This window comes from Salmo salar, chromosome ssa03 (assembly GCF_905237065.1).
Source record: "Salmo salar chromosome ssa03, Ssal_v3.1, whole genome shotgun sequence".
Taxonomy (NCBI): Eukaryota; Metazoa; Chordata; class Actinopteri; order Salmoniformes; family Salmonidae; genus Salmo; species Salmo salar.
The window spans coordinates 77348075-77374190 of record NC_059444.1 but is presented as its reverse complement, the minus strand read 5'-3'; the positions used below and the strand labels follow the sequence as shown (position 1 = coordinate 77374190).

Sequence of the window (26116 nt, the reverse complement as noted above, 5' to 3'; positions counted from 1 at the left end):
ACATCAGAAACAGACACAGAATCCCTCTAGAATAGTCATGGCATTTTCAATTCAAACATTACCATAACATCACAGCAGTATTTTCAATTCAAACATTACCAGTGTCCCAGCAGCGTTTGAAGAGTGTTAATGTCAGTGTAATTGATAGTATCCCTGTGCTGTGCTCTGGCTGTTGTGCTGCTCAATGCCAGGTTTAGGCTAAACCATACAGACTAATGGGAGGATTAGGGTTTTTTGTTACGTCTTAAATCGGGCCTATTTAAAATCATTTGAGAGAGATTACCTCCTCTCAGTACTGTGAGTTCCCCGCCCCATTGGCGTCACACAGCATTCTAGTGTCTGATGGCTTATTACTGTTGAACTGAGGACACCTAGTGGCAGATCATTGTCATTACAGGGAGTAGAGTATAGCTAGTCCCACATCTTTCCATGTTGGGCTGCTTTTCATTGATGTTGATAATGTGGGCTGGCTGTAGTGGCTATAACAGCGTTGATAACAGACACAGTCTTCTCTCTGGAAACACAAGAATATGAAAGTATTTTATCTCAGTTCAGAGCAGTTCTATTTGTGTGGTCATTGAAGCTTTACCTTTTGTCACAATATGGTGTTACTAATGACTCATTGGTTAGCCTCTATGTCTGTGTGTTTCCTTATAAGAACAGCTACTCATTAAACAGCTGACTAGACTGGCGTTGGATAAGACTGACTGACTGACATCATCTGACTGACCGACTGTCTGTCTGACAAACTGATCATCTGACTGACTGTCTGTCTGACAAACTGATAATCTGACTGACTGTCTGACAAACTGATACTCTGACTGATTGACTGTCTGACAAACTGATAATCTGATTGATTTACTGTCTGATAATCTGACTGTCTGTCTGACAAACTGATAATCTGACTGTCTGACAAACTGATGTTCTTCTCTTCTCCTTCAGTCGGCAGGATGGAAGAGCGAGAGTCTGAGCTGAAGAAGGAGTTCAACTCACTCCATCAAAGACACACAGAGGTAAAGAGAGAGGTAGAGAGAGAGGTAGAGAGAGAGGTAGAGAGAGAGGTAGAGAGAGAGGTAGAGAGAGAGGTAGAGAGAGAGGTAGAGAGAGAGGTAGAGGTAGAGAGAGAGGTAGAGGGAGAGGTAGAGGGAGAGGAAGAGAGAGAAAGAAAAAAGAGAGGGAACTCTTCCAATCTGTGTTTGTCTAAGAATAAGATTTCAAGTACCAAAAGTAAAACTAACCTGTCTGTTCTGTCCATTACAGATGATCCATAACTACACGGAGCATGTAGAACTAACCTGTCTGTTCTGTCCATTACAGATGATCCATAACTACACGGAGCATGTAGAACTAACCTGTCTGTTCTGTCCATTGCAGATGATCCATAACTACACGGAGCATGTAGAACTAACCTGTCTGTTCTGTCCATTACAGATGATCCATAACTACACGGAGCATGTAGCACTAACCTGTCTGTTCTGTCCATTACAGATGATCCATAACTACACGGAGCATGTAGCACTAACCTGTCTGTTCTGTCCATTACAGATGATCCATAACTACACGGAGCATGTAGAACTAACCTGTCTGTTCTGTCCATTACAGATGATCCATAACTACATGGAGCATGTAGAACTAACCTGTCTGTTCTGTCCATTACAGATGATCCATAACTACATGGAGCATGTAGAGAGGATCAAGCTCCACCATATGAGTGTAGTAGAGACTTCAGACTCTGGAACAGTGGGCAGAGTCAGGTAAGTCTTGGTGTTATACAGGTAACTGCCAAAATAATGGAAACACTTGATTAAATGAGGGTACAATGTCTATTGAAAACAGGTACCGTAATTTCCGGACTATAAGACGCAACTTTTTTCCCACGCTTTGAACCTCGCGGCTAATATACAATGACACGGCTAATATATGGATTTTTCCCGCTTTCAAATTTTTTTTTCTCGAAAAAAACTAATTCTGTGACGTGCTCAGTTTTTGGGCGGCATGAAGCTTTCATTAGACCAATGAAATTGCCGAACGGGTTAAGGTCAAACAACTTTTTGGTTTACTGTTTAGATTAAATCGAGCGCTCACAAACTTCCCATCATTCTGATTACGGTAGTCATTTTGTCACCCTCATCATGGCAAAGACACGGAGAAATGCATATGATGCAGCTTTCAAATTGAAGGCGATTGATCTGGCTGTTGGAAAAGGAAATAGAGCTGCTGCACGGGAGCTTGGTCTTAATGAGTCGATGATAAGACGTTGGAAACAGCAGCGTTAGGAATCGACTCAGTGCAAAAAGACAACTAAAGCTTACTGCTAATTATTTATTTTTTGTTACAAGCCGTGTTTCGTTAAAGCCTATTTATTTTTGTTACAAACCGTGTTTCGTTAAAGCCTGTGTAAAGTTCATTTGTTTCAATGTACCGGTAGGCACCTGCGGCTTAAATAGTAGGCACCTGCATAAATATGTGCGGCTTATTTATGTTCAAAATAATACTTTTTTTTAAATTCAGTGGGTGCGGCTTATATTCAGGTGCGCTCAATAGTCCGGAAATTACGGTACTTCCACACTGGTCTGTTTCCTGAGATAATTAAGGAATTAACATCCCATCATGCATAAATATTCTGGCCAGGTCATTATTTTGGCTACCATGGCTATGCCCCCATAGGATGACAATGACCCATCCACAGGGGATGAGTGGTTTGATTATTTGACTTTTTTTTATTTAACCTTTATTTAACTAGGCAAGTCAGTTAAGAACAAATGGTTATTTACAATGACGGCCTACCCCGGGCAACACTGGGCCAATTGTGCACTGCCGTATGGGACACCCAATCACAGCCTGATGTGATACAGCCTGGATTCAAACCAGGGACTGTAGTGATACCTATTGCACTGAGATGCAGTTCCTTAGACTGCTTCGCCACTCGGGAGACAGAGTTGATGAGCATGAAAAAGTACTTAAGTAAAAATATATTGAAGTGCTACTTAAGTCATTTTTTTTGGTATCTGTGCTTTACTATTATTATTTTTGACAACTTTTCAAAGAAAATCAAATTGTATTAGTCACATGCGCAGAATACAACAGTGAAATGCTTTCTTACAAGCCTTTAACCAACAATGCAGTTTTAAGAAAATACCCCCCCCCCCAAAAGTAAGAGCTTAGAGCAGCAGTAAATAACAATAGCGAGGCTATATACAGGGGGTACCGGTACAGAGTCAATGTGGAGGCTATATACAGGGGGTACCGGTACAGAGTCAATGTGGAGGCTATATACAGGGGGTACCGGTACAGAGTCAATGTGGAGGCTATATACAGGGGGTACCGGTACAGAGTCAATGTGGAGGCTATATACAGGGGGTACCGGTACAGAGTCAATGTGGAGGCTATATACAGGGGGTACCGGTACAGAGTCAATGTGGAGGCTATATACAGGGGGTACCGGTACAGAGTCAATGTGGAGGCTATATACAGGGGGTACCGGTACAGAGTCAATGTGGAGGCTATATACAGGGGGTACCGGTACAGAGTCAATGTGGAGGCTATATACAGGGGGTACCGGTACAGAGTCAATGTGGAGGCTATATACAGGGGGTACCGGTACAGAGTCAATGTGGAGGCTATATACAGGGGGTACCGGTACAGAGTCAATGTGGAGGCTATATACAGGGGGTACCGGTACAGAGTCAATGTGGAGGCTATATACAGGGGGTACCGGTACAGAGTCAATGTGGAGGCTATATACAGGGGTACCGGTACGGAGTCAATGTGCGGGGGCACCAGTGTCGAGGTAATTGAGGTAATATGTACATGTAGGTAGAGTTATTAAAATGACTATGCATATATAATAACAGAGAGTAGCAGCAGAGGGGGGGGGGGGGAATGCAAGGAGTTTGATTAGCTGTTCAGGAGTCTTATGGCTTGGGGGTAGAAGCTTTTTAGAAGCCTCTTGGACCTAGACTTGGTGCTCCGGTACCGCTTGCCGTGTGGTAGCAGAGAGAACAGTCTATGACTAGGGTGGCTGGAGTCTTTGACAATTTTTAGGGTCTTCCTCTGACACTGCCTGGTATAGAGATCCTGGATGGAAGGAAGCTTGGCCCCGGTGATGTACTTTTACTTCACCTCATTCCTAAAGAATATGATGTCCTTTTTACTCCTTACATTTCCCCTGACACTCAAAAGTACTCGTTACATTTTGAATGGTAAGCAGGACAGAAAATGGTCAAATTCGCACACTTATCAAGAGAACATCCCTGGTCATCTCTACTGCCTCTGATCTGGCGGACTCACTAAACACACATGCTTTGTTTGTAATGATGTCAGAGTGTTGGAGTGTGACCCTGTCTATCCGTAAATAAAATAAAAAACAAGAAAATTGTGCTGTCTGATTTGCTTAATATAAGGAATTTTTTTATTATTTGTACTTTTACTTTTGACACTTAAGTATATTTTAGCAACTACATTTACTTTTGATACTTAAGTATATTTAAAACCAAATACTTTTAGTCTTTTACTCAAGTAATATTTTACTGGGTGACTTTTACCTTAGTAGTGATTTTCTATTAAGGTGTCTTTACTTTTCCTCAAGTATGAGAATTGAATACTTTTTCCACCACTGCTTATGGGAGATTCTGAAGCGGCGCCTGAGACAGCAATTCCCACCACCATCAACAAGACAACAAATTATGGATTTTCTTGAAGTAGAATTTGGTCACGTTCTTCCAATAGAGTTCCAGACACTTGTAGACTCTATGCCAAGGTGCATTGAAGCTGTTCTGGCTCGTGGTGGCCCAACACCCTATTAAGACACTTTATGTTGGTGTTTCCTGTACTTTGGCAGTTACCTGTAGATGATTATAACATCTGTTATTTATAGCAGGTGGAATTTGATGACTTGGAACATTCTAAAAGTATATATTTTTAAATGTTTTATTTAACCAGGGGAGCCCATTGAGACCAAACATTAACATTCCAATAAAACATTTCTAAAAACTACAGGTTACAATTTAAAAAACTACAACTTCAACATCAGATTAAATGTTGACATTTAATCAAGACAAATGCAATTCCTATTTAACCAATTCAACATTAGACTCCTAAACTGCCCTAGTGGAACCAGGTAATCAGGACACCAGGAGTTCTGCAGGTTATTCCAAAAATGGGGGGCATTAAAACCGAAGGCGGATTCACCTAATTTGTTTAGTAGAGCTTTGTAAACAAAAAGGGAATAGTGAAGTGATCTATAGGACTTTAATGAGTACCAGCCAACCTTTTGATACAGGATGCAGTGAGGAGTATTAAAACTGTCACCTGTGATAAAGCGAACGGCGCTGTGGTAGACGGCATCCAAAGGTTTAAAGAGTAGTGGCTGCTGCATTCTGGTAAATGGTGTCACCATAGTCAACAACTGGCAGTAAAGTTGACTGTACAATCTGCTTCCTACTGTTTTTTATTTATTTATTTCACCTTTTATTTAACCAGGTAGGCAAGTTGAGAACAAGTTCTCATTTACAATTGTGACCTGGCCAAGATAAAGCAAAGCAGTTCGACAACATACAAAAACACAGAGTTACACATAGAGTTACACATGGAGTAAAACAACATACAATCAATGATACAGTAGAAAAAAAAGGGAGAGGCAAGATCTGTTTCTAAAAAATAAGCCCACTTTAAGTCTTAGCTTTTTAACTAGCTCATCAGAATGTTTTTTAAACGTTGTCAATACGAATGGCCAGATATATTTATAGTGTAGTTAGTGTAGCCAGTCATGCTCAACATGCCCCTCACACTGTATAATCTGACTGACCCTCTTCTGTCTCTCTAGGAAAGAGCGTCCCATGTCTCTGGGTGTCTTCCCCATCTCAGGAAGGGGGTCAGTTCTGACCCCTGACCTCCAGGCCAGTTCTGAGACGCCGGGCGCAGAGGCCTGGAGGTTCAACGACCTGGAGCGTCCGCGCTCCAATGCCAGCCTCAAGGTGGGAAATGGGGACGGCTCGATAACAGATACATGGAGATGTGATTGGCACAGCCTAGAAAAAAAGGGGGGGAATGAAACTGTCTATTTGAATGATCAGATACATTTGAATAAACCTGAGTCTGTTTATTTCTGCCTGGGTGAGGCTATAGGGCCCTGTTCAAATACATTTGAAATGCCTCTTTCTGCAAGAAGGGGGGCTTTGGACTAATCACGCACAATGTGAGAGAGCAAGGGTGCACCTCAATAGTCTGAAGTGGCTGCCTCCTATTGTTTCCTCCCCCTCATGTGCTTAGAGCACAGGGCTCTGGACAAGGCACGCTTAGCATGCCTAATGAAGAGGTCTTTGGAAAGGGCTCTGAGAGGGGAGAGAGTTGGCACCCCTCTGTGATGTCTTCTAGAAGGATCTGACAGGGGCTTCTGTGTATTCATACAACCGCCCTCCCCTCCTCCTCAGTACATATGCAAATGAACCCCCAAACCAGCCATTCAGAGCATGTTTCAGAGGGCCAACTTTATGAATATGCATAACTTAGCAGGATAGAATGCTCCTTATTTAGTCATTTGTCCTCATCCTGTTAGATGTCTGTCAGATGGTAACATAATGACATCATCGCTCTCTGGCACTGAATGAGATTCTCAGTAGTATACCAAATGCCGTCACGCTCCCCCACAGACCCACAGTCACAAAGACTTACAGTGTGTTATTGTACCGTCCTGAAAGGGGCTTTGCACTTCCTTTACATAAGCGGTAGGAATAAGCATCACCACTTTGAATATTACTGCATGGAGTCTGTATACATATCTATTTTTCTCTTCAGTGATGGTAAAATACCCTAAGGGTGCCTGTGTTATTTCGGCTGCTGCTCCGCTTCGTTCAGAAGTGGGGCATGGTCTCGGTGACGAGGGGTAGATGGTCTGTGCCGTGGTACATTCTGGGATAGAGGCTGCTGGCAGGCACCCAATCACTGGGGGAGAGAGAGTGCAGGCCGGCACGTGATTGGATGTTTTGACTCTTTGTAAATGAGTAGTTGTATTGATTGTCAAAATGTTCTACTACATAACATTTTATGGTATGGCCAACCTAGAAATAGCTTTTTCTTTATGGAATCGTCTATTGTTGATCTGTAAGTGTAGTGACAGTGGTATCTCTTATAGACTGTATTGGTTTTCTTTATATAGTCTAAAAATACTCAGTCCCAGTGGTCAAAGCTGGCTGAAATTATGTCATTAGAACCAGTTGGGGGCTATGTGCAAACCCCATGTTGACATGACCATAGTTTTCTGACATGTATTCTCTTCAGATGAACTGCTCTGAGTTCATTTAACAAATGCCATCGGTCACTCACTACCATTGATTGAGCACTGCTCTCTCGTCCAGCTGTCAATTCAAACAGCAAACATATGTCTTGCAGCCATGAACCAAATGCTGTGTGCCATTTCAACCAGATTACCACTGCTTCTGATGCCTGGACTTTTAGAATAGTATCGGAATCATTCATTGCAATAACCTGTTTCTTACCCATACAGAAGAACCTAGAAAAGGGAGATAGCAGCCACCAATGAAAGATGTGAACATATGTATTTTCAGATTTAGTTTGGAATTCGAGTGTGTTCAGGGTTTTTGGGTTCTCCCATAAATAAGGGCGACCTCATAAGCGTTCAACCCCAAGAGTCAGTATGTGAGTAACTCAAACCCTAAACTTCATTGACACAATAATACGGTTCTTCTGTACGGTTCAGTGACTGGACTTCATAGGCTTCAGTCAGCTGTGGTGAGATGGCTTCAGTCAGCTGTGGTGAGATGGCTTCAGTCAGCTGTGGTGAGATGGTAGTCACTGGGCTAGTCGGTCACCTCAAAACCTCTGACATGTTGAATCTAAAAACCTTGACTTTCAGCCAAACATCACCAGCTGTGAGCAATGTAGACCGACACGAGCACTCACACACACACGCACGCTTGGCAGTGTGTATTGCCTCAGTGCTTCTGCAGAAATGCGCTTCTTCATTGTAACTCTCTTCCCAAGCAGTTGGATGCAGACGACCCCCCAAAGAAAAGGGATGGTTACAGTACGCTGCAGATCTCTTGGGAGAATTCACGCCCAGACGACTGCAAGGTAGTTGTCTCTGTGGTGGTGGATAAGAAAACCGTCACTGCAAGCCGCTTGTACATGCCATGGGGAGCCCCATGTTGTGTGTGTGTGTGTGGGCTTTAGTAGTTGTCTTCAGTGTGCTGTTTCAATTTTTCAGAGCAAGCAGCATCCCTTTGCGCATTATTCAAAGTCCCTCACTTCACAGACCACCTGAGCCCAATGCAACCATGTCAGGTTTCCCTTCAAATCCTAGATGGATCCTCTTCAGTGAGCTAAAGGAACAATCAATGATCACCTCCATTTAGTTTCCCCCCTAAAATGAGCTGTTTTGATCAGTCAGTGGTCTGTAGAGTGGGGAAGGCGTGGTTCCATTCAGCTTCTATGTTGTCGTGTTTCATTTTGCCAAACTGCATGGTACTAGCTGTACTTCTTTCACACGCTGTTGCTGTCCTAGCTCCGTTTCATTTTTTTCACATGAACTTGGAAGTAAATTGTCTCACAGTATGTGGTTATCTCACAGTTTTAGCATGTATACCACTCTCCGTAGTTAAATAAGTCTTCGTAGTTATAACACTCTGTAGTTTTACACAGTAGAACTACACTCTGTAGTTTTATATCTTATTGTACTCTATGTAGACTAACATTGTAGATTAGATCACTTATTATTGTGTTGTCATTCATAGTGAATCTTGTGTTTTGTTTCTGTTATGAGCTGAACTTTGAGTTGTGTGTGTGTTCTGTGTTGTTGTCTCTCAGTGAAGGAATGGCACTCCCCACTGGGCCCATGATTGGTTTATGTTCTTTGTTGACCTCTGACCGCTTGTGAAGTCCATGTGAACCCTGTGATCTGATGTGAATTAGTGTGTATTAGCTGTCTGTTGACTGTGTTCTACCCTTCCTTGTCCCAGTCAACGTCCTGGTCCTGAGCTCAAACTACAGAAAATAGATAATCTACGATCAAATTCTTTTTTGATTATTGTACAGAATAATGGATACCAATTTCAGTTTTTTAGAGCTTCTCCCAATGAAAAAGTCATCACTTCAAAGAAATACCCTTAAGAAATGTTATATATTAAAATGAAAGATCTTTACTCCCGAGTGGCGCAGTGGTCTAAGGCACTGCATCTCAGTGCAAGAGGCGTCACTACAGACCCTGGTTTGAATCCAGGCTGAATTACATCCAGCTGTGATTGGGAGTCCCAATGGGCGGCACACAATTGGCCCAGAATTGTCCGGGTTTGGCTGTGGTAGGCCGTCATTGTAAATAAGAATTTGTTCTTAACTGACTCATAATAGAATACATTTTTTCTGGAAGTTGATGGGAGTCACAGGCCATGGGTTTCTGTCTGTACTACTTGTATCCTCAATGTCTGTAACTAGTGCTTGTTTAGTTTTGTCCCCAGCTCCAGTGTGATTGCTTTAAGCCAGGCGGTGTTGTGGTGTCTCCCCTGTCTGACCTGTTACCATGGTGACGTCCCTGTGTTCTTTAGTTCCTGTCCTGTCTCTACTGTACCTAGCACTAGAGACAGGAGTTTTTCCCCCGCACATGACCTTACCAGGAAAAACTCCGGGCCCTAGTTCAGGAAAATGTTATCCCTTAATGGGTCAAGGTCAGGGTTAGGGTTAACCTTTGACTCTTGACCTCTCTATGACCTCTATGATGACCCTATCGGTTGTGGTTGCAGGACGAGCTGTCGGACCTTGGCCCGAAGTCGGTCACTCCCATGTCCACCACAGCCTCGGACGTCGCCATGGAAGGGGAGAGGCCAAACAGTAAGAGCATGGAGTTGCTGGCGGCACTGGGGAACAGGTCAATATCAGTGGGTATGAAATGTTACTCACGATACTGCAACGAAGTCCTCACGACAAGTATTACAATGGTAGATGACAGAGAGATTTGTCTTTGTAGCCATTCTTGATGATCTAATAGCACATAATTAAGTTCTCTTTGATTTGATTCTATTCTGTATTATACGTGTCCTGTAGGTTTGCCAGAGAACGAGGATAGCTCAGAGGTGCATGACATCATTGAGTCCACCCCTGAACTGGACATGGACCTCAGTGGATACAAAGCATCCAGGTAACCCCTACAAAACCATAACCATATAGTCAACTTGGGATAAATCGTCTCTTTCATTGACAAATTGAGACTACAATTTAGACCTTGAAATACATTGGGTATTACTCCTGTACAATCTGCTAAATGCTAACTGCTAATCCCTCCACTATGCAGCACCCCGACCAAAGGAGGCATTGGCATTGAGAACATGGCGTTTGACCGCAACACAGACTCTCTGTTTGCAGAGCTGTCGTCTGCAGGCATAGGGGACGTCATCGGAGACGTGGACGAGGGGGCGGACCTGCTGGGTAAGTGAGGGAAGGAACTCTTTCCTATAGCAGCAAAACACCTCCAAGGATGTGTAGCGTTTAGCATTGTAGTAACGTTGTTATAACGCTGTAGTGACTTTATGGTAATGAAATATAACACCTTTAACGATCTGTTGCTATTAGCATATTAGTAATGTTGTAGTAACATTGTAGTAACGTTATGATGAATTACAACACAAGGATCGATTTCTATATAAGCTATACTGTAAGAACTAAATTAAGCCTGACACCTTCAAGGAACAGTATTCATTTCCCCCCAACATTACAGCAACTTTTGGGAAGATTTATCTATTCAAAAAAATGGACGCACAAACTGTGACACTGTCAACTACAAAGTTCAACCATTGGATTCATTTAAAAGTTTATCTTTGGAATGTCTCTTGACAGATGGAGTTTAACTAGTTTTGGAATATCTTTTGACAGATGGAGTTTAACTAGTTTTGGGATGACTTTTGACAGATGGAGTTTAACTAGTTTTGGGATGACTTGTGTTAACCCCTTGTGAGTGTCTAAGTGTGTTGTTTACCCAGGTGACCTCCCTACGTTGTTCCTGCTCCTGTCTTCAATACATGCTAACTCCTGAATTACTATAGTAGCAGGCCACTGAGTTAGACAATAAACTGACACTATTTTACTACATTCAGCTCACTAATACACACTGGCTGTTGCACTGAAGTGAAATAACCGTTGCTGTTAGGTAAAAACAAAGCTAAACTGGATTTAGAAATTCTGCTTGTATAAGTTAAAAGTCATTCTCTGCTGTTAGCTCCATCAGTGTCTAACCCGCCTCTCTCTCTCCTCATTGTGTCCTCTCCTCTGGCTTTTGTCCCTAACCCCAGTGGAGTACTCTGGTGTGTATTATGACCTCAAAACCTCTCCTTTGCTCCTTCTCCTTTGTTATTTCTCCTCCGATACCTCTCTCTATGCCCTCAGAGAAAAAACTCTATTCCAGGGATAGGTATCTGCAGTTGTGTGTGCAGGATTTTGCTCCACCCAAACACACCTGATTTAATTAAAGCAAACATGTTCTATATTGGAAAACCATGGCTAATTTATTAGGCTTTGTGAATCTGGTGTGTTTTAATGCTTGGCTGGAACAAAAGCCTGCCTGTATACACTATGTCCCTTCAGGACCAGTTGCCCATCCCTGCTCTACATTCGCCCTCTCACCACCTCATATCGACAGCTCATAGCTCTACTACTACTGCCTTGACCTGCATTTGACCCCCGCTCCTCGCTAGCATTACAGTGGCAACAAAAGTTGGATCACAGGATGAAACCGGACATATGAAAGCTGTTAGAAGGGCTAAATGCATTTGGAACATTTTTGTTCTTCATATAACTGCTTTGGTTATACTGATTTCTGTCTAACATGCACTATAAGCATGAAGAATAACTCTAACAGCTTTAATAACACATTTTTACTTTACAGCTTAAATAGTTTTAGTTTGTGTGTTTGTTTTTATAGCTTCTCTAGCTTTCCCAACTGTCTCTCTACCCTAGAACTGTAACTCATTTCTTTCCCCACTAGCCTGTTAGGAGTACCCTAGCTCTCATTCCTCCGTTGTGTTTCTCATACATACCTCATGTCTCACTCTCTCCACCTCTCTCTCGTTCTCTTGCTTGACTTGGATTGCATGGTTTTCTCAGATCTTAGCTTGCTTGGTAAGACCTCACCCGCTCGCTCCATCCTTCTCTGTTGCGACATGTAACATGTTCTGTTTGGTGGCTGTTGGGGTTGTCCCTGTTTCGTATTTCTTAGAAATATCTCACTATGATATTTAACACCCTGAATGGACTGATTCTTTATTATATCTATATGAATATTTAAGTCAGTCAATATGACTGTGTTCATCCATTGAAGTAAATGCACCTCCATAAATATAGATTTATTTTGGATAAAGATTGAAAAACATAGTAGATTAAGAACTATTTGATAGATAAGAGAATCTATCCAGGCCTTCTATACATGCTGTTCTATAAACTCCAGTTGTATGAACACAAAGCAGAAAACGAGTTCATTTCTCGGTGTTGCTCCTTGTTTACAGGTATGGGTCGTGAGGTTGAGAACCTGATCACGGAGAACACACAACTAATGGAGACAAAGTAAGAAAACCACTACTGAGAGTGGTATAGTTTTAGATTTATTTGACATTTATACTGAACAAAAATATAAACGCAACATGCAACAATTTCAAGGATTTAAGTTACAGAATTCCATCAATTCATTAGGTCCTAATCTATGGATTTCACATGACTGGGAATACAGAAATGCATCAGTTGGTCACAGATACCTTAAAAAAAAGGTAGGGGCATTGATCAGAAAACCAGTCAGTATCTGGTGTGACCACCATTTGCCTCATGCAGCACGACACATCTCCTTGCATAAAGTTGATCAGGCTGTTGATTGTGGCCTGTGGAATGTTGTCATAAGGATGGGACCAAGGCGCAGCGGGAATGTGAATACTCATCTTCTTTATTTTGAAGAAAACCAAAATAAATATTTAAACAAAAACAACGACGAGAAACAGTCCTGTAAGGCACACATCTACACATGGAACAACTACCCACAAAAACCCATGAAAAAACACCCCTACTAAACAGGACCTTCAATTAGCGGCAACGAGGAACAGCTGCCTCCAATTGAAGGGCAACCCAATAAACTAAACATAGAAATAGAAAAACTAGGACGAACATAGAAATATACTAACATAGAACATTAACCAAAAAAAACCGAAACACATAAAACAAACACCCCCTGCCTCGTCCTGACCAAACTACAATAACAAATAACCCCTTTACTGGTCAGGACGTGACACACTCTTCAATGGCTGTGCAAAGTTTCTGGATATTGGCGTGAACTGGAACACGCTGTCCTACACATCGATCTAGAGCATCCCAAACATGCTCAAAGGGTGACATGTCTGGTGAGTATGCAGGCCATAGAAGAACTGGGACATTTTCAGCTTCCAGGAATTGTGTACAGATCCTTGCGACATGGGGCCATGCATTATCATGCTGGAACATGAGGTGATGGCGGCAGATGCATGGCATGACAATGGGCCTCAATATGTCATAATGTTATCTGCCCATACCATAACCCCACCGCCACCATGGAGCACTCTGTTCACAACGTTGACATCAGCAAACTGCTCGCCCACCCGATCCCATACACATGGTCTGCGGTTGTGAGGCCAGTTGGCTGTACTGCAAAATTCTCTAAAACGACGTTGGAGGTGGCTTATGGTAGAGAAATGAACATGAAATTCTCAACAGCTCTGGTGGACATTCCTGCAGTCAACGTGGCAATTTGAGACATCTGTGGCATTGTGTTGTGTGACAAAATATGACATTTTAGAGTGGCCTTTTATGTGTAATTAGCTTATTGAAATGCCACACCTGTCAGGTGGATGAATAATCTTGGCAAAAGAGAAATGCTCACTGGAATGCTATATACTGGAAGCACAACATAACACAAACATCTTGCATACAGTGTTGTAAGGTGTCACATTCATTCCTTTCCCCCCTTGTTTCCTGTAGGAACGCTCTGAATGTGGTGAAGAATGACCTGATAGCGCGGGTGGATGAGCTGTCGTGTGAGAAAGAAGTGTTGCAGGGGGAACTAGACGCCGTGACACAGACCAGGAAAAACCTGGAGGAGAAGAACAGAGAGCTGGAGGAGGAGCTCAAGAAGTGGGTCAATAAGAACAACGCACGATAACACACCACACACAACTGATCATGTAAGGTGTTGTATTCCTGTTGTATTCCGCGCATGTGACAAATCAGATTTGATTTGACAACAGCAACACAACATATTAATATGGCCACCAATTAGGGAAATCACCAAGAGTAAACTCTCAACATGAACACATGCCATAGAATATTGTTGATGAACCTGATTGAACCAATTCTTCTGTTTTTCCAGAGTGCGTGTGGAGATGGAGGAGGTGAAAGGGAAGCCAAACGAGGAAGAGGATGTGAGTGCCTCTTACCATATGTATAACATTGTCCTGTATAATGTGACTGTACCTCTTCATGTCCTATAGTGGTACCCCTTTCTATATTGTAATCACTATTAAATGTATATTTTTATCATATTGCTGCAAAATGTACCTTCCTTAAAATTCAGCTTGTTACTATGATTGGTGCGTTGTATGTCTGACCAATAAAAACACCCTCTCTCTCTGGTGTTCCAGAGTGACGTTCCTACAGCCCAGAGGAAGAGGTTCACCAGGATAGAGATGGCTAGAGTCCTCATGGAAAGGAACCAGTACAAGGAGAGACTGATGGAATTACAGGAGGCTGTTAGGTGGACAGAGATGATCAGGTGAGGAGGAGAGGAGAGAGTAGGATTGAAGGGAATAGAATAGAGCCAGTATACAATGCAATCCCTCAGCTAACCATGTATTTTTAAACAATATGGCCAATTAAACAATTTGGTCAATTATATCGCCACATTTTCCACTAAACAAGGATTGAAACTAGGCCACTGCTATACACTTGAGTCAGTGGTGGTCGGTGCCATTTAAGATCAGGGAGGACAATTTTTTTTAAATGAGCATGGCCTTATTTCTATTACAGCATATTGGATAAATGTCATTCACATTCCCCATTCTTTTCTGCTTGCTTCCGTTTAAGATTTGTTTTTCAACAGAATCGGCAGAATGAATACACCCCTGATCACCCGCAAACACAGGTTACTTTCATAGAAGCCACATACAAACAGCATAATCACTTTGTTTGTTGTATGATTCCTTCTCACATCCACGCTCTCTCCTCTTCTCACCTTTTCCCTTCGCTTGTGGACTTCATTGCACAGCACAACAGCTGTCTGTGACCAGGCGCAAATGATCGCTAACCACTACACCAAGCCTACATTGTTGTCACCATGTTAGCTAATGTCATAGTCAACATATCTACTAGAACTAATGTGTTAGTAAACCTGCTACAATCATGCAGTACGGTGTACAGTCAGTAAGCAGTTTAGCAGTTACACTGGTGAGCCCAGTGGCAATACATTTATTAAACCAAAAGCTTACCTTGACATGGAAGAGTTCCAGTGTTGGATAGCCATAGCTAACGAGAGAGAGAGGCTCTAAATGTATATATTATTATTATATTTCTTTTTTTTCTTCTCTAGAATCAGATACCTATATGAAGGAATAGGCAAAGGATTATGGACACAACATATTAATCCTTTCCCCAGTTGTTTCCATGGCCTCTGCTGTAGTAATATGCTGCAGTTGCTTAATAACTGGTTCCCAGAGTGACGTCAAAGTCCATTGTTTCAGAACACCAAACGTCCAGAATGTTCAAAAGTAAATAAACATTTTTGGAGATCAAATGTTAATAAATAGAATGAAACATAATACTATGTTGCCTAGTGAAGGGTTTCCTTCTCCACAACCCCTTTCATATACACTCTTTAATCTCCACTCTGAGACTCCACTGAAATCATCCTTCTGCTCTATCCTTGCTCTACCAATTTAAATGAATGAGTTGAAGGGATAGTTCAGAGAAATTACATAGTTATCTAAATATCTCTTTACTTAGAAGGCATTTTATGGACAAGGAGTGACTGCAATCAACACTTTGGTTTTGTTAAATTAACCAATGTCGTAAGTAATTCTGCTGAACTGTCTCTTTAACATGATGTTGTGTTGTCTTACCAGAGCCTCCAGAGAAAACCCTTCCCTTACTGAGAAGAAGAAATCCAGCATCTGGCAATTGTAAGCAGTCTCAAATAATCTTTCCTTCAATGACTACCTACCTGTACGAATTAACTCATAGGAATTATATACATTTCTGATATGATGTATCCAACACTATCAACATGATATCATATGCTAACATTCTGGAAATTCCATCCCTGTTTTCTTTCTTTTTGGATGTGCTATTAAATGTTCAGTCTTAGGTAAATGTTTTAAAAGTCATAGCCATCCCTCTCTTGCCCCTTGGTACAGTAACTACAGTCTAGCCATGGGTTTAAATACTATTTCAAATCCTTTCAAATCCTTTAGCTTTGCTTGATTGAGCTTGCCTATTGCAACGGAACCAATAGAAAATTCCCTACTGCGTATATCCCGCCCACCTGGCAGTCCATGCAGGATAAAGCAAACGTTCAAAGTATTTGAACAATTTTAAATAGTATTTGAACCCAGGTCTGCTACAGTCCCCTGAACAATAGACATATCCTGGATGTGTACTACTCTTCATGTTTTCCATCCAATCCACAAACAAATCAGTCCAATGTGATTCTCTTGCCCTCCCTCCCTCCTGCCTCTGTTGCCTTACGTTGTCCTGCTAGTCTGCTTAAAGACTGCTGAGAGGGAGAGGTCTATGTCAGCTGATTGTATCTCCTTCATGTCCTCTCAGAAGTTTTATTTGTTAAGAGGACAATGTATGGACAAGTGCTTCATTCTGCAATAGGCCTATAACCTGCTGTAATGCAGAGATTTAAATATGTCCAACTCTTTATTAATGCGCACTCTTGTAAGATCTACTGTCCATTACAGTATGATGTGTAGACATATGAAGAAAATAATACAAATATAATTGCATGCTTCTTTTGATCAACTGACAGAGGTGTCCTCCTTCATCCCTGTGAGTTTTACTGTGACTGACTGTCTTAACATGGGACTCTTTCCTCTTACTGTGCTGTGGAGCTCATTGTAATCACATGTTATGCAGTTTATTGAAATCTATCTGCTTGATTACCATCTGTCCCACACTATCAGATTACTATCTGCTATTAACATTCAGATAACATATGCCAAAACGTATATACAAACACAGAAATACACAGGTGTAGGTGTCCTAATGTACAGTACTAATGTACTGTATGTAGGCTTATAACACTATATTAATATGTATGACTCCCGTTCAGTTAAGGGGCCACGAGTGGTATTGTGATGGGTGGGCCTTGGCTCTGTTAATCAACATTCCCAAATCCCCAGCATGCTTCACTTCACTATACTTGAGGTGATGGTGGTGGTTGTGGTGGTGGTGGGTGACTGTTTACTGTTGGTTGGTGGTTGACCCCCGGCCTTGCTCCTCCCTATACCACCCCCCACCCCCCTTCGCATCCCTATGGTTTCTCTCTCCCCCCGCAGTTTCAGCCGCCTCTTTAGCCCCTCCTCCTCCAGCACAGCAGTGATGAAGAAGGCGGAGTCCCAGGCGAGGGAGGTGAAGTACACGCCCCCTGCAGGAGGGGGAATGAAGAAGAGGAGCAGCACCTTCTCCCAGTTCCCCACCGAGAAGTCCAAGGCCTTCGACTTCCTCAACGAGGAGTGAGTAGTGACACAGCACTCATTCTGTCATGTGTTAGTACTGTTGTATCTCTCCTTACTCCTCTCTTGACCTCTGCCATGATGAGCCATGGTCATTCACTCCATGTATTACACAGCACTTATAATATAATCATGGATATGTGGTTCAACTACTTATGATGGTTAGAACTGTTCATAACCTGTTCTATTTTACAACTGTTCATGACCTGTTCTATTTTACAACTGTTCATGACCTGTTCTATTTTACAACTGTTCATGACCTGTTCTATTTTACAACTGTTCATGACCTGTTCTATTTTACAACTGTTCATGACCTGTTCTATTTTACAACTGTTCATGACCTGTTCTATTTTACAACTGTTCATGACCTGTTCTATTTTACAACTGTTCATGACCTGTTCTATTTTACAACTGTTCATGACCTGTTCTATTTTACAACTGTTCATGACCTGTTCTATTTTACAACTGTTCATGACCTGTTCTATTTTACAACTGTTCATGACCATGCTACACAAACGTTCACATACTCCTAGGGCTTGTTTCTCATGACCCATATTGGGCATATTTCTGGACCTCAAAGCCTTTTCATTGGAGAATCTCATTTGACAGTGCTTTCTATTCCAGGATTCAGCAAACCAGCCCATAATGTAATTTTTTATAATGAAATTCCCTTTTTGTCTTGTCTCCCTGTCAGAATGGACCCATTTGCCTCTCCGTCCCGTAGGGAGCAAAAGAGGGCCCAGTACAGACAGGTCAAAGCCCACATGCAGAAGGAGGATGGACAGGTACAGGCCCATGGATGGAGTCTACCCAGCAAATCTAAGGTAGGAGAGGAGGGGAGGGGAGGGAGAGAGAGAGGGAGAGAGTTCGCAATAATAACCATATCCAAGTTTTTTTTAATTTTTTATATGACATCTTGTGTGTCCTTTCAGGTAGTGAACGGGGGCCCAACAGAGAACAAAGAGAAGAATCTACCTGTGCCAGTCTACCTGAGGCCCCTGGACCAGAAAGATGCTTCTATGAAGGTGAGCACAGCACACACTGGGATTAAGTTAACTTCATTTTGATCTGTGAAAACATACATTACTTTTGTGCACAATGCAACATTTGAATACCAAGTTGTGATACACAAGTATAATACATGTTTCGCAATGGAGGCTGCTGAGGGGAGGACAGCTCATAATGGCTGGAATGGAGCAAATGGAATGGCATCAAACACATGGAAACTTTGTGTTTGATGTTGTTGATACCTTTCCACTCATTCCGCTCCAGCCATTACCACGTTCCCGCCTCCCTAATTAAGGTGCCACTAACCTCCTGTGGTGTATTGAGCTTTTTTAAATGCAATGTCTATAAATGTTACGCTGTTTGATTGATTGATGTGTCTGCAGCTGTGGTGTGCTGCGGGTGTGAACCTGTCAGGAGGGAAGATCAGAGAGGGAGGGTCCATGTTGGAAGGACAGAGCAGGAAGGGCTCTGTGAGCAGCCTGGACCATTTAGAGACAGAGAACAAGGTAAGGGGGAGGTGTTTTGAGCATGTTGGCCAAGGGGGGTTTACCCGTACCTTAAGCACCTTGACATAAGGAGGGTGTCTCATCAGGATCACAGGACAGTATATGGAAACTTCTGACTGTTTTTGAGAGCTTGTATATCAGTCAACAAAAGTACTGTATGCTGGAACTTTACAATATAAGTGTGTTTAAAACAGCTTATTACTGTTTTTGAGAGCTTGTACTGTAAATTACTGGAGAAAGAAGACTGGATAGTAATACATACAGATACAAGTTAAAGCTCTCATATTTACGAGCACTGGCCTCAAGCCATCATGACAGGGCTCAGTCAAGTCAACATTGTTAGCCCTTACACATACTAGTCCTGGTATAATGGAGCCCTTACACATACTAGTCCTGGTATAATGGAGCCCTTGCTCATGATCAGTCTGTCCTGTCCTTGCTCATGATCAGTCTGTCCTGTCCTTGCTCCAGGAGCAGGAGAAAGGTGACCAGGAGAAGGAGAAGGAGCTGCGTCTGCAGGATGAGATGTCCTGCAGGGTGTGGATCTGTACCAGTACCCACTCCTCTACTAAAGTCATGGTGCTGGAGGCCAACCAGCCCTCTGACCTGCTGGACAGCTTCTACGCCTGCAACTCACACGTCCTCTGCATCGCCAGCATACCAGGTTTGTGTGTGATGTTTGTGTGTAGTGTGTGTATGTTTGTGTACAGTTTATGAGGAATTTATAGTATTAAGATGGGTCTGTATATGTCAGTGTTGACTGGTGTTACTTTCAATCAGATGAAGGGGTCATTGTAATGTCTGAATGGAATGAATAAAACGGTACTGTGTGTGTGGCTCACTTCTGTGTGTTTTCACATGTCTGTTTCTCAGGTGTGTTGGAGACAGACTACCCTGCAGGGGAGGAGCTACCTGTACCCCAGGACCAGGAGTCCGGGCCAGTTGATGGCGTGTCGTTGACAGGCAGCGTGGCCAGTCTGGGCTCCACTGGCAGCGACGGCGCCTTGGCAACAGAAGGGACCACCGCCGTCCTCCAGATGGCCGGGGCAGGACTCAATGACCTCCCGGCTCAGCACAGCTCAGGTAACACAGACACAGGAACTGGCCGTGGTTCAGGACATTATAGCAGTGGTCACCTCCATCACTAGTCCTGGAGAGATACAGGGCTTGAAGACGTTTGTTCCTGCCCAGAACTAACCCATTTGATTCAACCAGGAGTAGTTGAATGAGGGGTTTTAGTGTTTCACACACAATAAAACTGGGGTATGCCCTGGGTTCCACCCTGAATCATCCTTTTGTATCTAATGCATACTTACTGTAATATTTTCTCTCTACATATTCCCCCTACCTCCACCCAACAGTGGATCTGTCCAGAGAGCCCAGTCCTGCAGAGGATGGGGTCCCCACGGCGGAAGAGGCCACAGAGGCTACAGAGGAGGGGGAGGAGAGCCAGGGGCTGGTCGTCAGTCAGCCAGGCACCTACACAGAACACGTGTTCACAGACCCTCTGGGAGCCGGCCACCATGAGTCCTCCACTGCAGAAACACAGAGGTGAGACTGTCTGACCTAGTACTAGTTAGTAGTGACCTGACCAGGGAGAACTCTGGTCCCTTGTTTAAGGCACTGGGTTATATACATGAGTAATTAATGAATGTATGACTTTCTTAATGTGTGTTTGATACACTAAAGCTCACCAGCCTTGTTCTTTCTCTCTGTCTCTCAGGGACCAGGAGGGGGTGGGCGAGGCTTCTCTTCCCGACGACATGCTCCCTGCTGGGGAGGACGTCCAGAGGATGAGCAGCGCCCTGCCCACCATGTGGCTGGGGGCCCAGAACGGATGGTGAGGACAAGGGAGTGGTCACCAGGGGCCACTAGGGCCACACAGAAATAAATGAGTATGGAATATACAGTAGAATCTCTTTGGTCAAGAAAAGAAAAATGCATTATACATTTTTAGTAATTTCTCTGTTAATCTTTATTTTTGTTTATGCATCCTGATCTGTATAATTATCTGTAGAAAATCATCCCCATTTATTTTGGGATTGTGTTTTTTAATCTTTGTCTCCTCTCTTGTCTCCTCCCTCTCTAGTTTGTATGTGCACTCGTCTGTGGCTCGGTGGAAGAAGTGTCTCCACGCCATCAAGCTAAAGGACTCCATCCTCAACATAGTGTGAGTACTCTGAGGACTCCACTCGTACTCAAGGTCATTTATATACAATACCAGTCAATAGTTTGGACACACCTACTCATTCAAGGGTTTTTTCTTTATTTTTACTATTTTCTACATTGTAGAACAATAGTGATGACATCAAAACTATGAAATAACACATATGGAATCATGTAGTAACCAAAAAAAGTGGTAAACAAATCAAAATATATTTTATATTTCAGATTCTTCAAAGTTGCCACCCTTTGCCTTGATGACAGTTTTGCACACTCTTGGCATTCTCTCAACCAGCTTCAACTAGCCTGTACCCCCGCACACGGACTCGGTACCGGTACCCCCTGTATATAGCCTCGTTATTGTTATTCTTGTTGTGTTACTTTTTATTTTAGTCTACTTGGTAATTGTTTTCTTAACTCTTCTTAAACTGCAGTGTTGGTTAAGGGCTTGTAAGTAAGCATTTCACAGTAAAGTCTACACTTGTTGTATTCGGCGCATGTGACAAATAACATTTGATTTGATGAGGAATGCTTTTCCAACAGTCTTGAAGGAGTTCCCACATATGCTGAGCACTTGTTGGCTGCTTTTCCTTCACTCTGCGGTCCAACTCATCCCAAACCATCTCAATTGGGTTGAGGTCGGGTGATTGTTGAGGCCAGGTCATCTGATGCAGCACTCCATCACTCTCCTTCTTGGTCAAATTGCCCTTACACAGCCTGGAGGTGTGTTGGGTCATTGTCCTGTTGAAAAACAAATGATAGTCCCACTAAGCGCAAACCAGATGGGATGGCGTATCGCTGCAGAATGCTGTGGTAGCCATGCTGCTTAAGTGTGCCTTGAATTCTAAATAAATCACCGATCAGTGTCACCAGCAAAGCACCATCACACCTCCTCCTCCATGCTTCACAGTCGGAACTACACATGCGGAGATCATCTGTTCACCTACTCTGCGTCTCACAAAGACACAGCGGTTGGAACCAAAAATCTCAAATTTGGACTCATCAGACCAAAGGACAGATTTCCACCGGTCTAATGTCCATTGCTCTTGTTTCTTGGCCCAAGCAAGTCTCTTCTTATTATTGGTGTCCTTGAGTAGTGGTTTCTTTGCAGCAATTCGGCCAATTCACACAGCCTCCTCTGAACAGTTGATGTTTGAGTTTTTTTTTTTTTTACAGGGACAGTGCACATTAATCAACGTTTCAGTAAAAGTGCCGGTTTTAGCCAGCCGACTCATTTTCAACCGCAGTCCCTGGGCAGGTTATGTTGAGATGTGTATTTTACTTGAAGTTTGTGAAGCATTTATTTGGGCTGCAATCTGAGGTGCAGTTTACTCTAATGAACTTATCCTCTGCAGCAGAGGTAACTTTGGGTCTTCCTTTCCTGTGGCGGTCCTCATAAGAGCCATTTTCATCATCGTGCTTGGTGTTTTTTGCCACTGCGCTTGAAGAAACTTTGAAAGTTCTTGAAATTTTGCGGATTGACCGACCTTCATGTCTTAAAGTAATAATGGACTGTAATTTCTCTTTGCTTATTTGAGCTGTTCTTCCATAATATGAAATAGGGCTATCTTCTATATACCACCCCTGCCTTTTCACAACACAACTGATTAGCTCAAATGCATTAAGAAGGAAAGAAATTCCACAAATTAACTTTTAACAAGGCACACCTGTTGATTGAAATGCATTCCAGGTGACTACCACATGAAGCTGGTTGAGAGAATGCCAAGAGTGTTCAAAGCTGTCATCAAGGCAAAGGGTGGTTACTTTGAAGAATTTAAAATATTAAATATATTTTGATTTGTTTAACACTTTTTTGGTTACTACATGATTCCATATGTGTTATTTCATAGTTTTTATGTCTTAACTATTATTCTACGTAGACAATAGTAAAAATAAATAAAAACCCTTGAATGAGTAGGTGTGTCCAAACTTTTGACTGGTACTGTACATGATTGATATGATTTTTTTATTATTTCACACACAAAGGTTCCCAAAGAGAGACAGACAGTACTTGTAGTGAGTATTCAGGCCATGTATATCTCACCAGACATGTCTTGTAGTGAGTATTCAGGCCATGTATATCTCACCAGACATGTCTTGTAGTGAGTATTCAGGCCATGTATATCTCACCAGACATGTCTTGTAGTGAGTATTCAGGCCATGTATATCTCACCAGACATGTCTTGTAGTGAGTATTCAGGCCATGTATATCTCACCAGACATGTCTATGTGTGCTCTCTGTCTGCAGGCATGTGAGAGGAAGAGTCCTGGTTGCCTTGTCGGATGGCACGTTGGCTATATTCCACAGAGGCCTGGGTAAGGATGCATTGATTCAAGCCATGTTGTGATGCAGGTTACTGTTTTTGTAATGAATCTTCTAGCTGGCCAAGCCACAAAGTAATACAATATTATTTTAAACCTAACCATAACCTTAACCACACTGCTAACCCTAATGCCTAACCCTAACCTTAAATAATGACCAAAAAGAAAATGTGTGTTTTCATATGAATTTTCACAATATAGACAATTTTGACTTTGCAGCTGGCCTATCTAGCGGAAATCGCTCAGTTCTGCCTCCAAGACCAGACTCTAATAAACGTCAACCTGCTATTGTGATGCTCCCTGGAGTAAAACGGCTTGGCAGCCATTTTGTGTCACAGGCATGTCATTTCTCTGTGTGTTTCTCCCTATGCAGATGGACAGTGGGATCTGACCAACTACCACCTACTAGACCTGGGCCGGCCGCACCACTCTATCCGCTGTATGACAGTGGTGCATGACAAGGTGTGGTGTGGCTACAGGAACAAGATCTACGTCATCCAACCCAAGGCCATGAGGATAGAGGTACATCATCTGACATGGTTTATACTGTAAACCTTCTGATGGTACAAGGGGGGACAGTGTAAAGCGATTTGTGTTTCGGAAAAGTGCTAGATAAATGTGAATCCTTATGACTTTCCCCACAGCCGTTAGAAGTCTTTTCCAAAATTCCCAAAAGGAAGTTTCACAAAATGACACTAAGTTATTGTATAATCTCCCTTTTGGTTTGAAGATGTTTTGTTGTCCTAATTGTTGTAGTTCTACTTTTAAGTCTTTCATCCATGAAATTGATAAAGCCCCTCTGGTGACTTATTCCACATAGGTTAGAATAACTCCAGCCCACTTTGACCTTTTGAGATCAGTGTCTTATGTTTCTTGTGATCTAACATTTGTGTATTCTCTCAAATGTACAACCACAATTAAATAGACTATACACTGTATATCAGCCCATGATGTCTGTGCAATATCTAATAGTGATATAGTGTGGTTTAACATGGTTATAATGCTAACTTATCTATTTCCTCCTGTGTAGAAGTTGTTTGACGCCCACCCCCGGAAGGAGAGTCAGGTGCGTCAGCTGGCCTGGGTGGGAGATGGGATCTGGGTATCCATCCGCCTGGACTCCACCCTCAGACTGTTCCACGCCCACACCTACCAGCACCTCCAGGACGTCGACATAGAGCCCTACGTCTCCAAGATGCTGGGTACTGTACATTGACTCACTGTTCAAATCAATACAGCTTTATTGGCATGGGGTACTGACATTGACAAAGCAGAGGAGTTTTAGGATGATAGATGTAAAAATAACTTTGTTTCAGTAGAATGCATGGGGAATACATGAATGATGGTGCTTAGGGCTGTTGCGGTTACCGTATTACCACCACACCGGCGTCATGAGTCATGACCTCAGTCAAATTCCACATGACCGTTGATTCACAGTAATCTCCTCTTATGCACTCTGGACATGCGTTGGTACAGTTTGATTTGATTTGATTTACAGTAGTACCCAACTCGCTAACGGCCGTCAGGTCGATAATGGTCCGGTACTCAGGGCTCTATTGTCCCTCTAACCACTCTGACATCAATGCAAATGAAAATCACATCAAACACTTATCATCAAAACAGTACCATGCTTACATTTCTTGTCTTTCCCATTCACCCTCTGAATGGCACGCATACACAATCCATGTCTCAATTGTGTCAAGGCTTAAAAATCCTTCTTTAAACTGTCTCTTCCACTTCATCTACACTGATTTGAAGTGAATTTAACATGAATAATGGATCATAAATTTAACCTGGATTCATCTGGTCAGTCTGTCATGGGAAGTGTTTTGTACACTCAGTGTACGTTACCCTGTTACACTGTCAATTTAGCATGAGTTTATGCAGTGTTATGACCCTGTTCTCTCTTCTCTCCCCTTCTCTAGGTACGGGTAAACTGGGCTTCTCCTTCGTCAGGATCACAGCCCTCATGATATCCTGTAGCCGTCTGTGGGTCGGAACAGGAAATGGTGTCATCATCTCCATCCCGCTGTCAGAAGGTAAGTCCATACGAGCTACATCTCAGTCATCTAAGATGGCCTCCTCTCCTCACCTTCCCTCATTCATTGTTCCTTGCCCCTTGAAAAGGTTCACGTCCCTCAAAAGACCAAGTTTTATAACAACGTAACGATCAACAAATATTTTTCAAGCCACTGTATGAAGTTGTTGGATGGTGAAAAGGTGTATCTACTTAACTTGGCCCATTCATTCACGCAGGTTGACGTTTATTGAGTGATTTCCACTTGATGGGCCAGCTGCAAAGTCAAAATTGGCTATATTGTAAAAAGTCATGAAAACAGAAAAGAGCTTTTTGGTCTTAATTTAAGGTTA

At 42.6% G+C, this 26116-nt stretch overlaps 1 protein-coding gene across 7 annotated transcripts in view; it reads left to right on the top strand.

The window, feature by feature from the left end:
• The window catches only part of LOC106601728 (C-Jun-amino-terminal kinase-interacting protein 4), a 50036-nt gene that overhangs the window by 18437 nt on the left and 5483 nt on the right, over window positions 1-26116 (top strand). For 2 of the 7 annotated variants that reach the window (XM_045715485.1, XM_045715487.1), the window contains exons 3-28: window positions 943-1013; window positions 1660-1754; window positions 5825-5975; window positions 8005-8091; window positions 9753-9891; window positions 10054-10147; window positions 10301-10434; window positions 11295-11306; window positions 12504-12561; window positions 13996-14148; window positions 14384-14435; window positions 14655-14785; window positions 16131-16187; window positions 17571-17747; window positions 18442-18571; window positions 18680-18772; window positions 19139-19261; window positions 19733-19925; window positions 20135-20344; window positions 20623-20812; window positions 20985-21101; window positions 21351-21431; window positions 23673-23740; window positions 24120-24268; window positions 24777-24948; window positions 25672-25785. In XM_045715485.1, the coding sequence (XP_045571441.1) occupies window positions 943-1013; window positions 1660-1754; window positions 5825-5975; window positions 8005-8091; window positions 9753-9891; window positions 10054-10147; window positions 10301-10434; window positions 11295-11306; window positions 12504-12561; window positions 13996-14148; window positions 14384-14435; window positions 14655-14785; window positions 16131-16187; window positions 17571-17747; window positions 18442-18571; window positions 18680-18772; window positions 19139-19261; window positions 19733-19925; window positions 20135-20344; window positions 20623-20812; window positions 20985-21101; window positions 21351-21431; window positions 23673-23740; window positions 24120-24268; window positions 24777-24948; window positions 25672-25785 (3051 nt within the window). The remainder of the gene's footprint in view (window positions 1-942; window positions 1014-1659; window positions 1755-5824; window positions 5976-8004; window positions 8092-9752; window positions 9892-10053; window positions 10148-10300; window positions 10435-11294; window positions 11307-12503; window positions 12562-13995; window positions 14149-14383; window positions 14436-14654; window positions 14786-16130; window positions 16188-17570; window positions 17748-18441; window positions 18572-18679; window positions 18773-19138; window positions 19262-19732; window positions 19926-20134; window positions 20345-20622; window positions 20813-20984; window positions 21102-21350; window positions 21432-23672; window positions 23741-24119; window positions 24269-24776; window positions 24949-25671; window positions 25786-26116) is intronic. The other 5 variants (XM_045715488.1, XM_045715486.1, XM_045715490.1 and 2 more) reach the window with 5 other exon arrangements.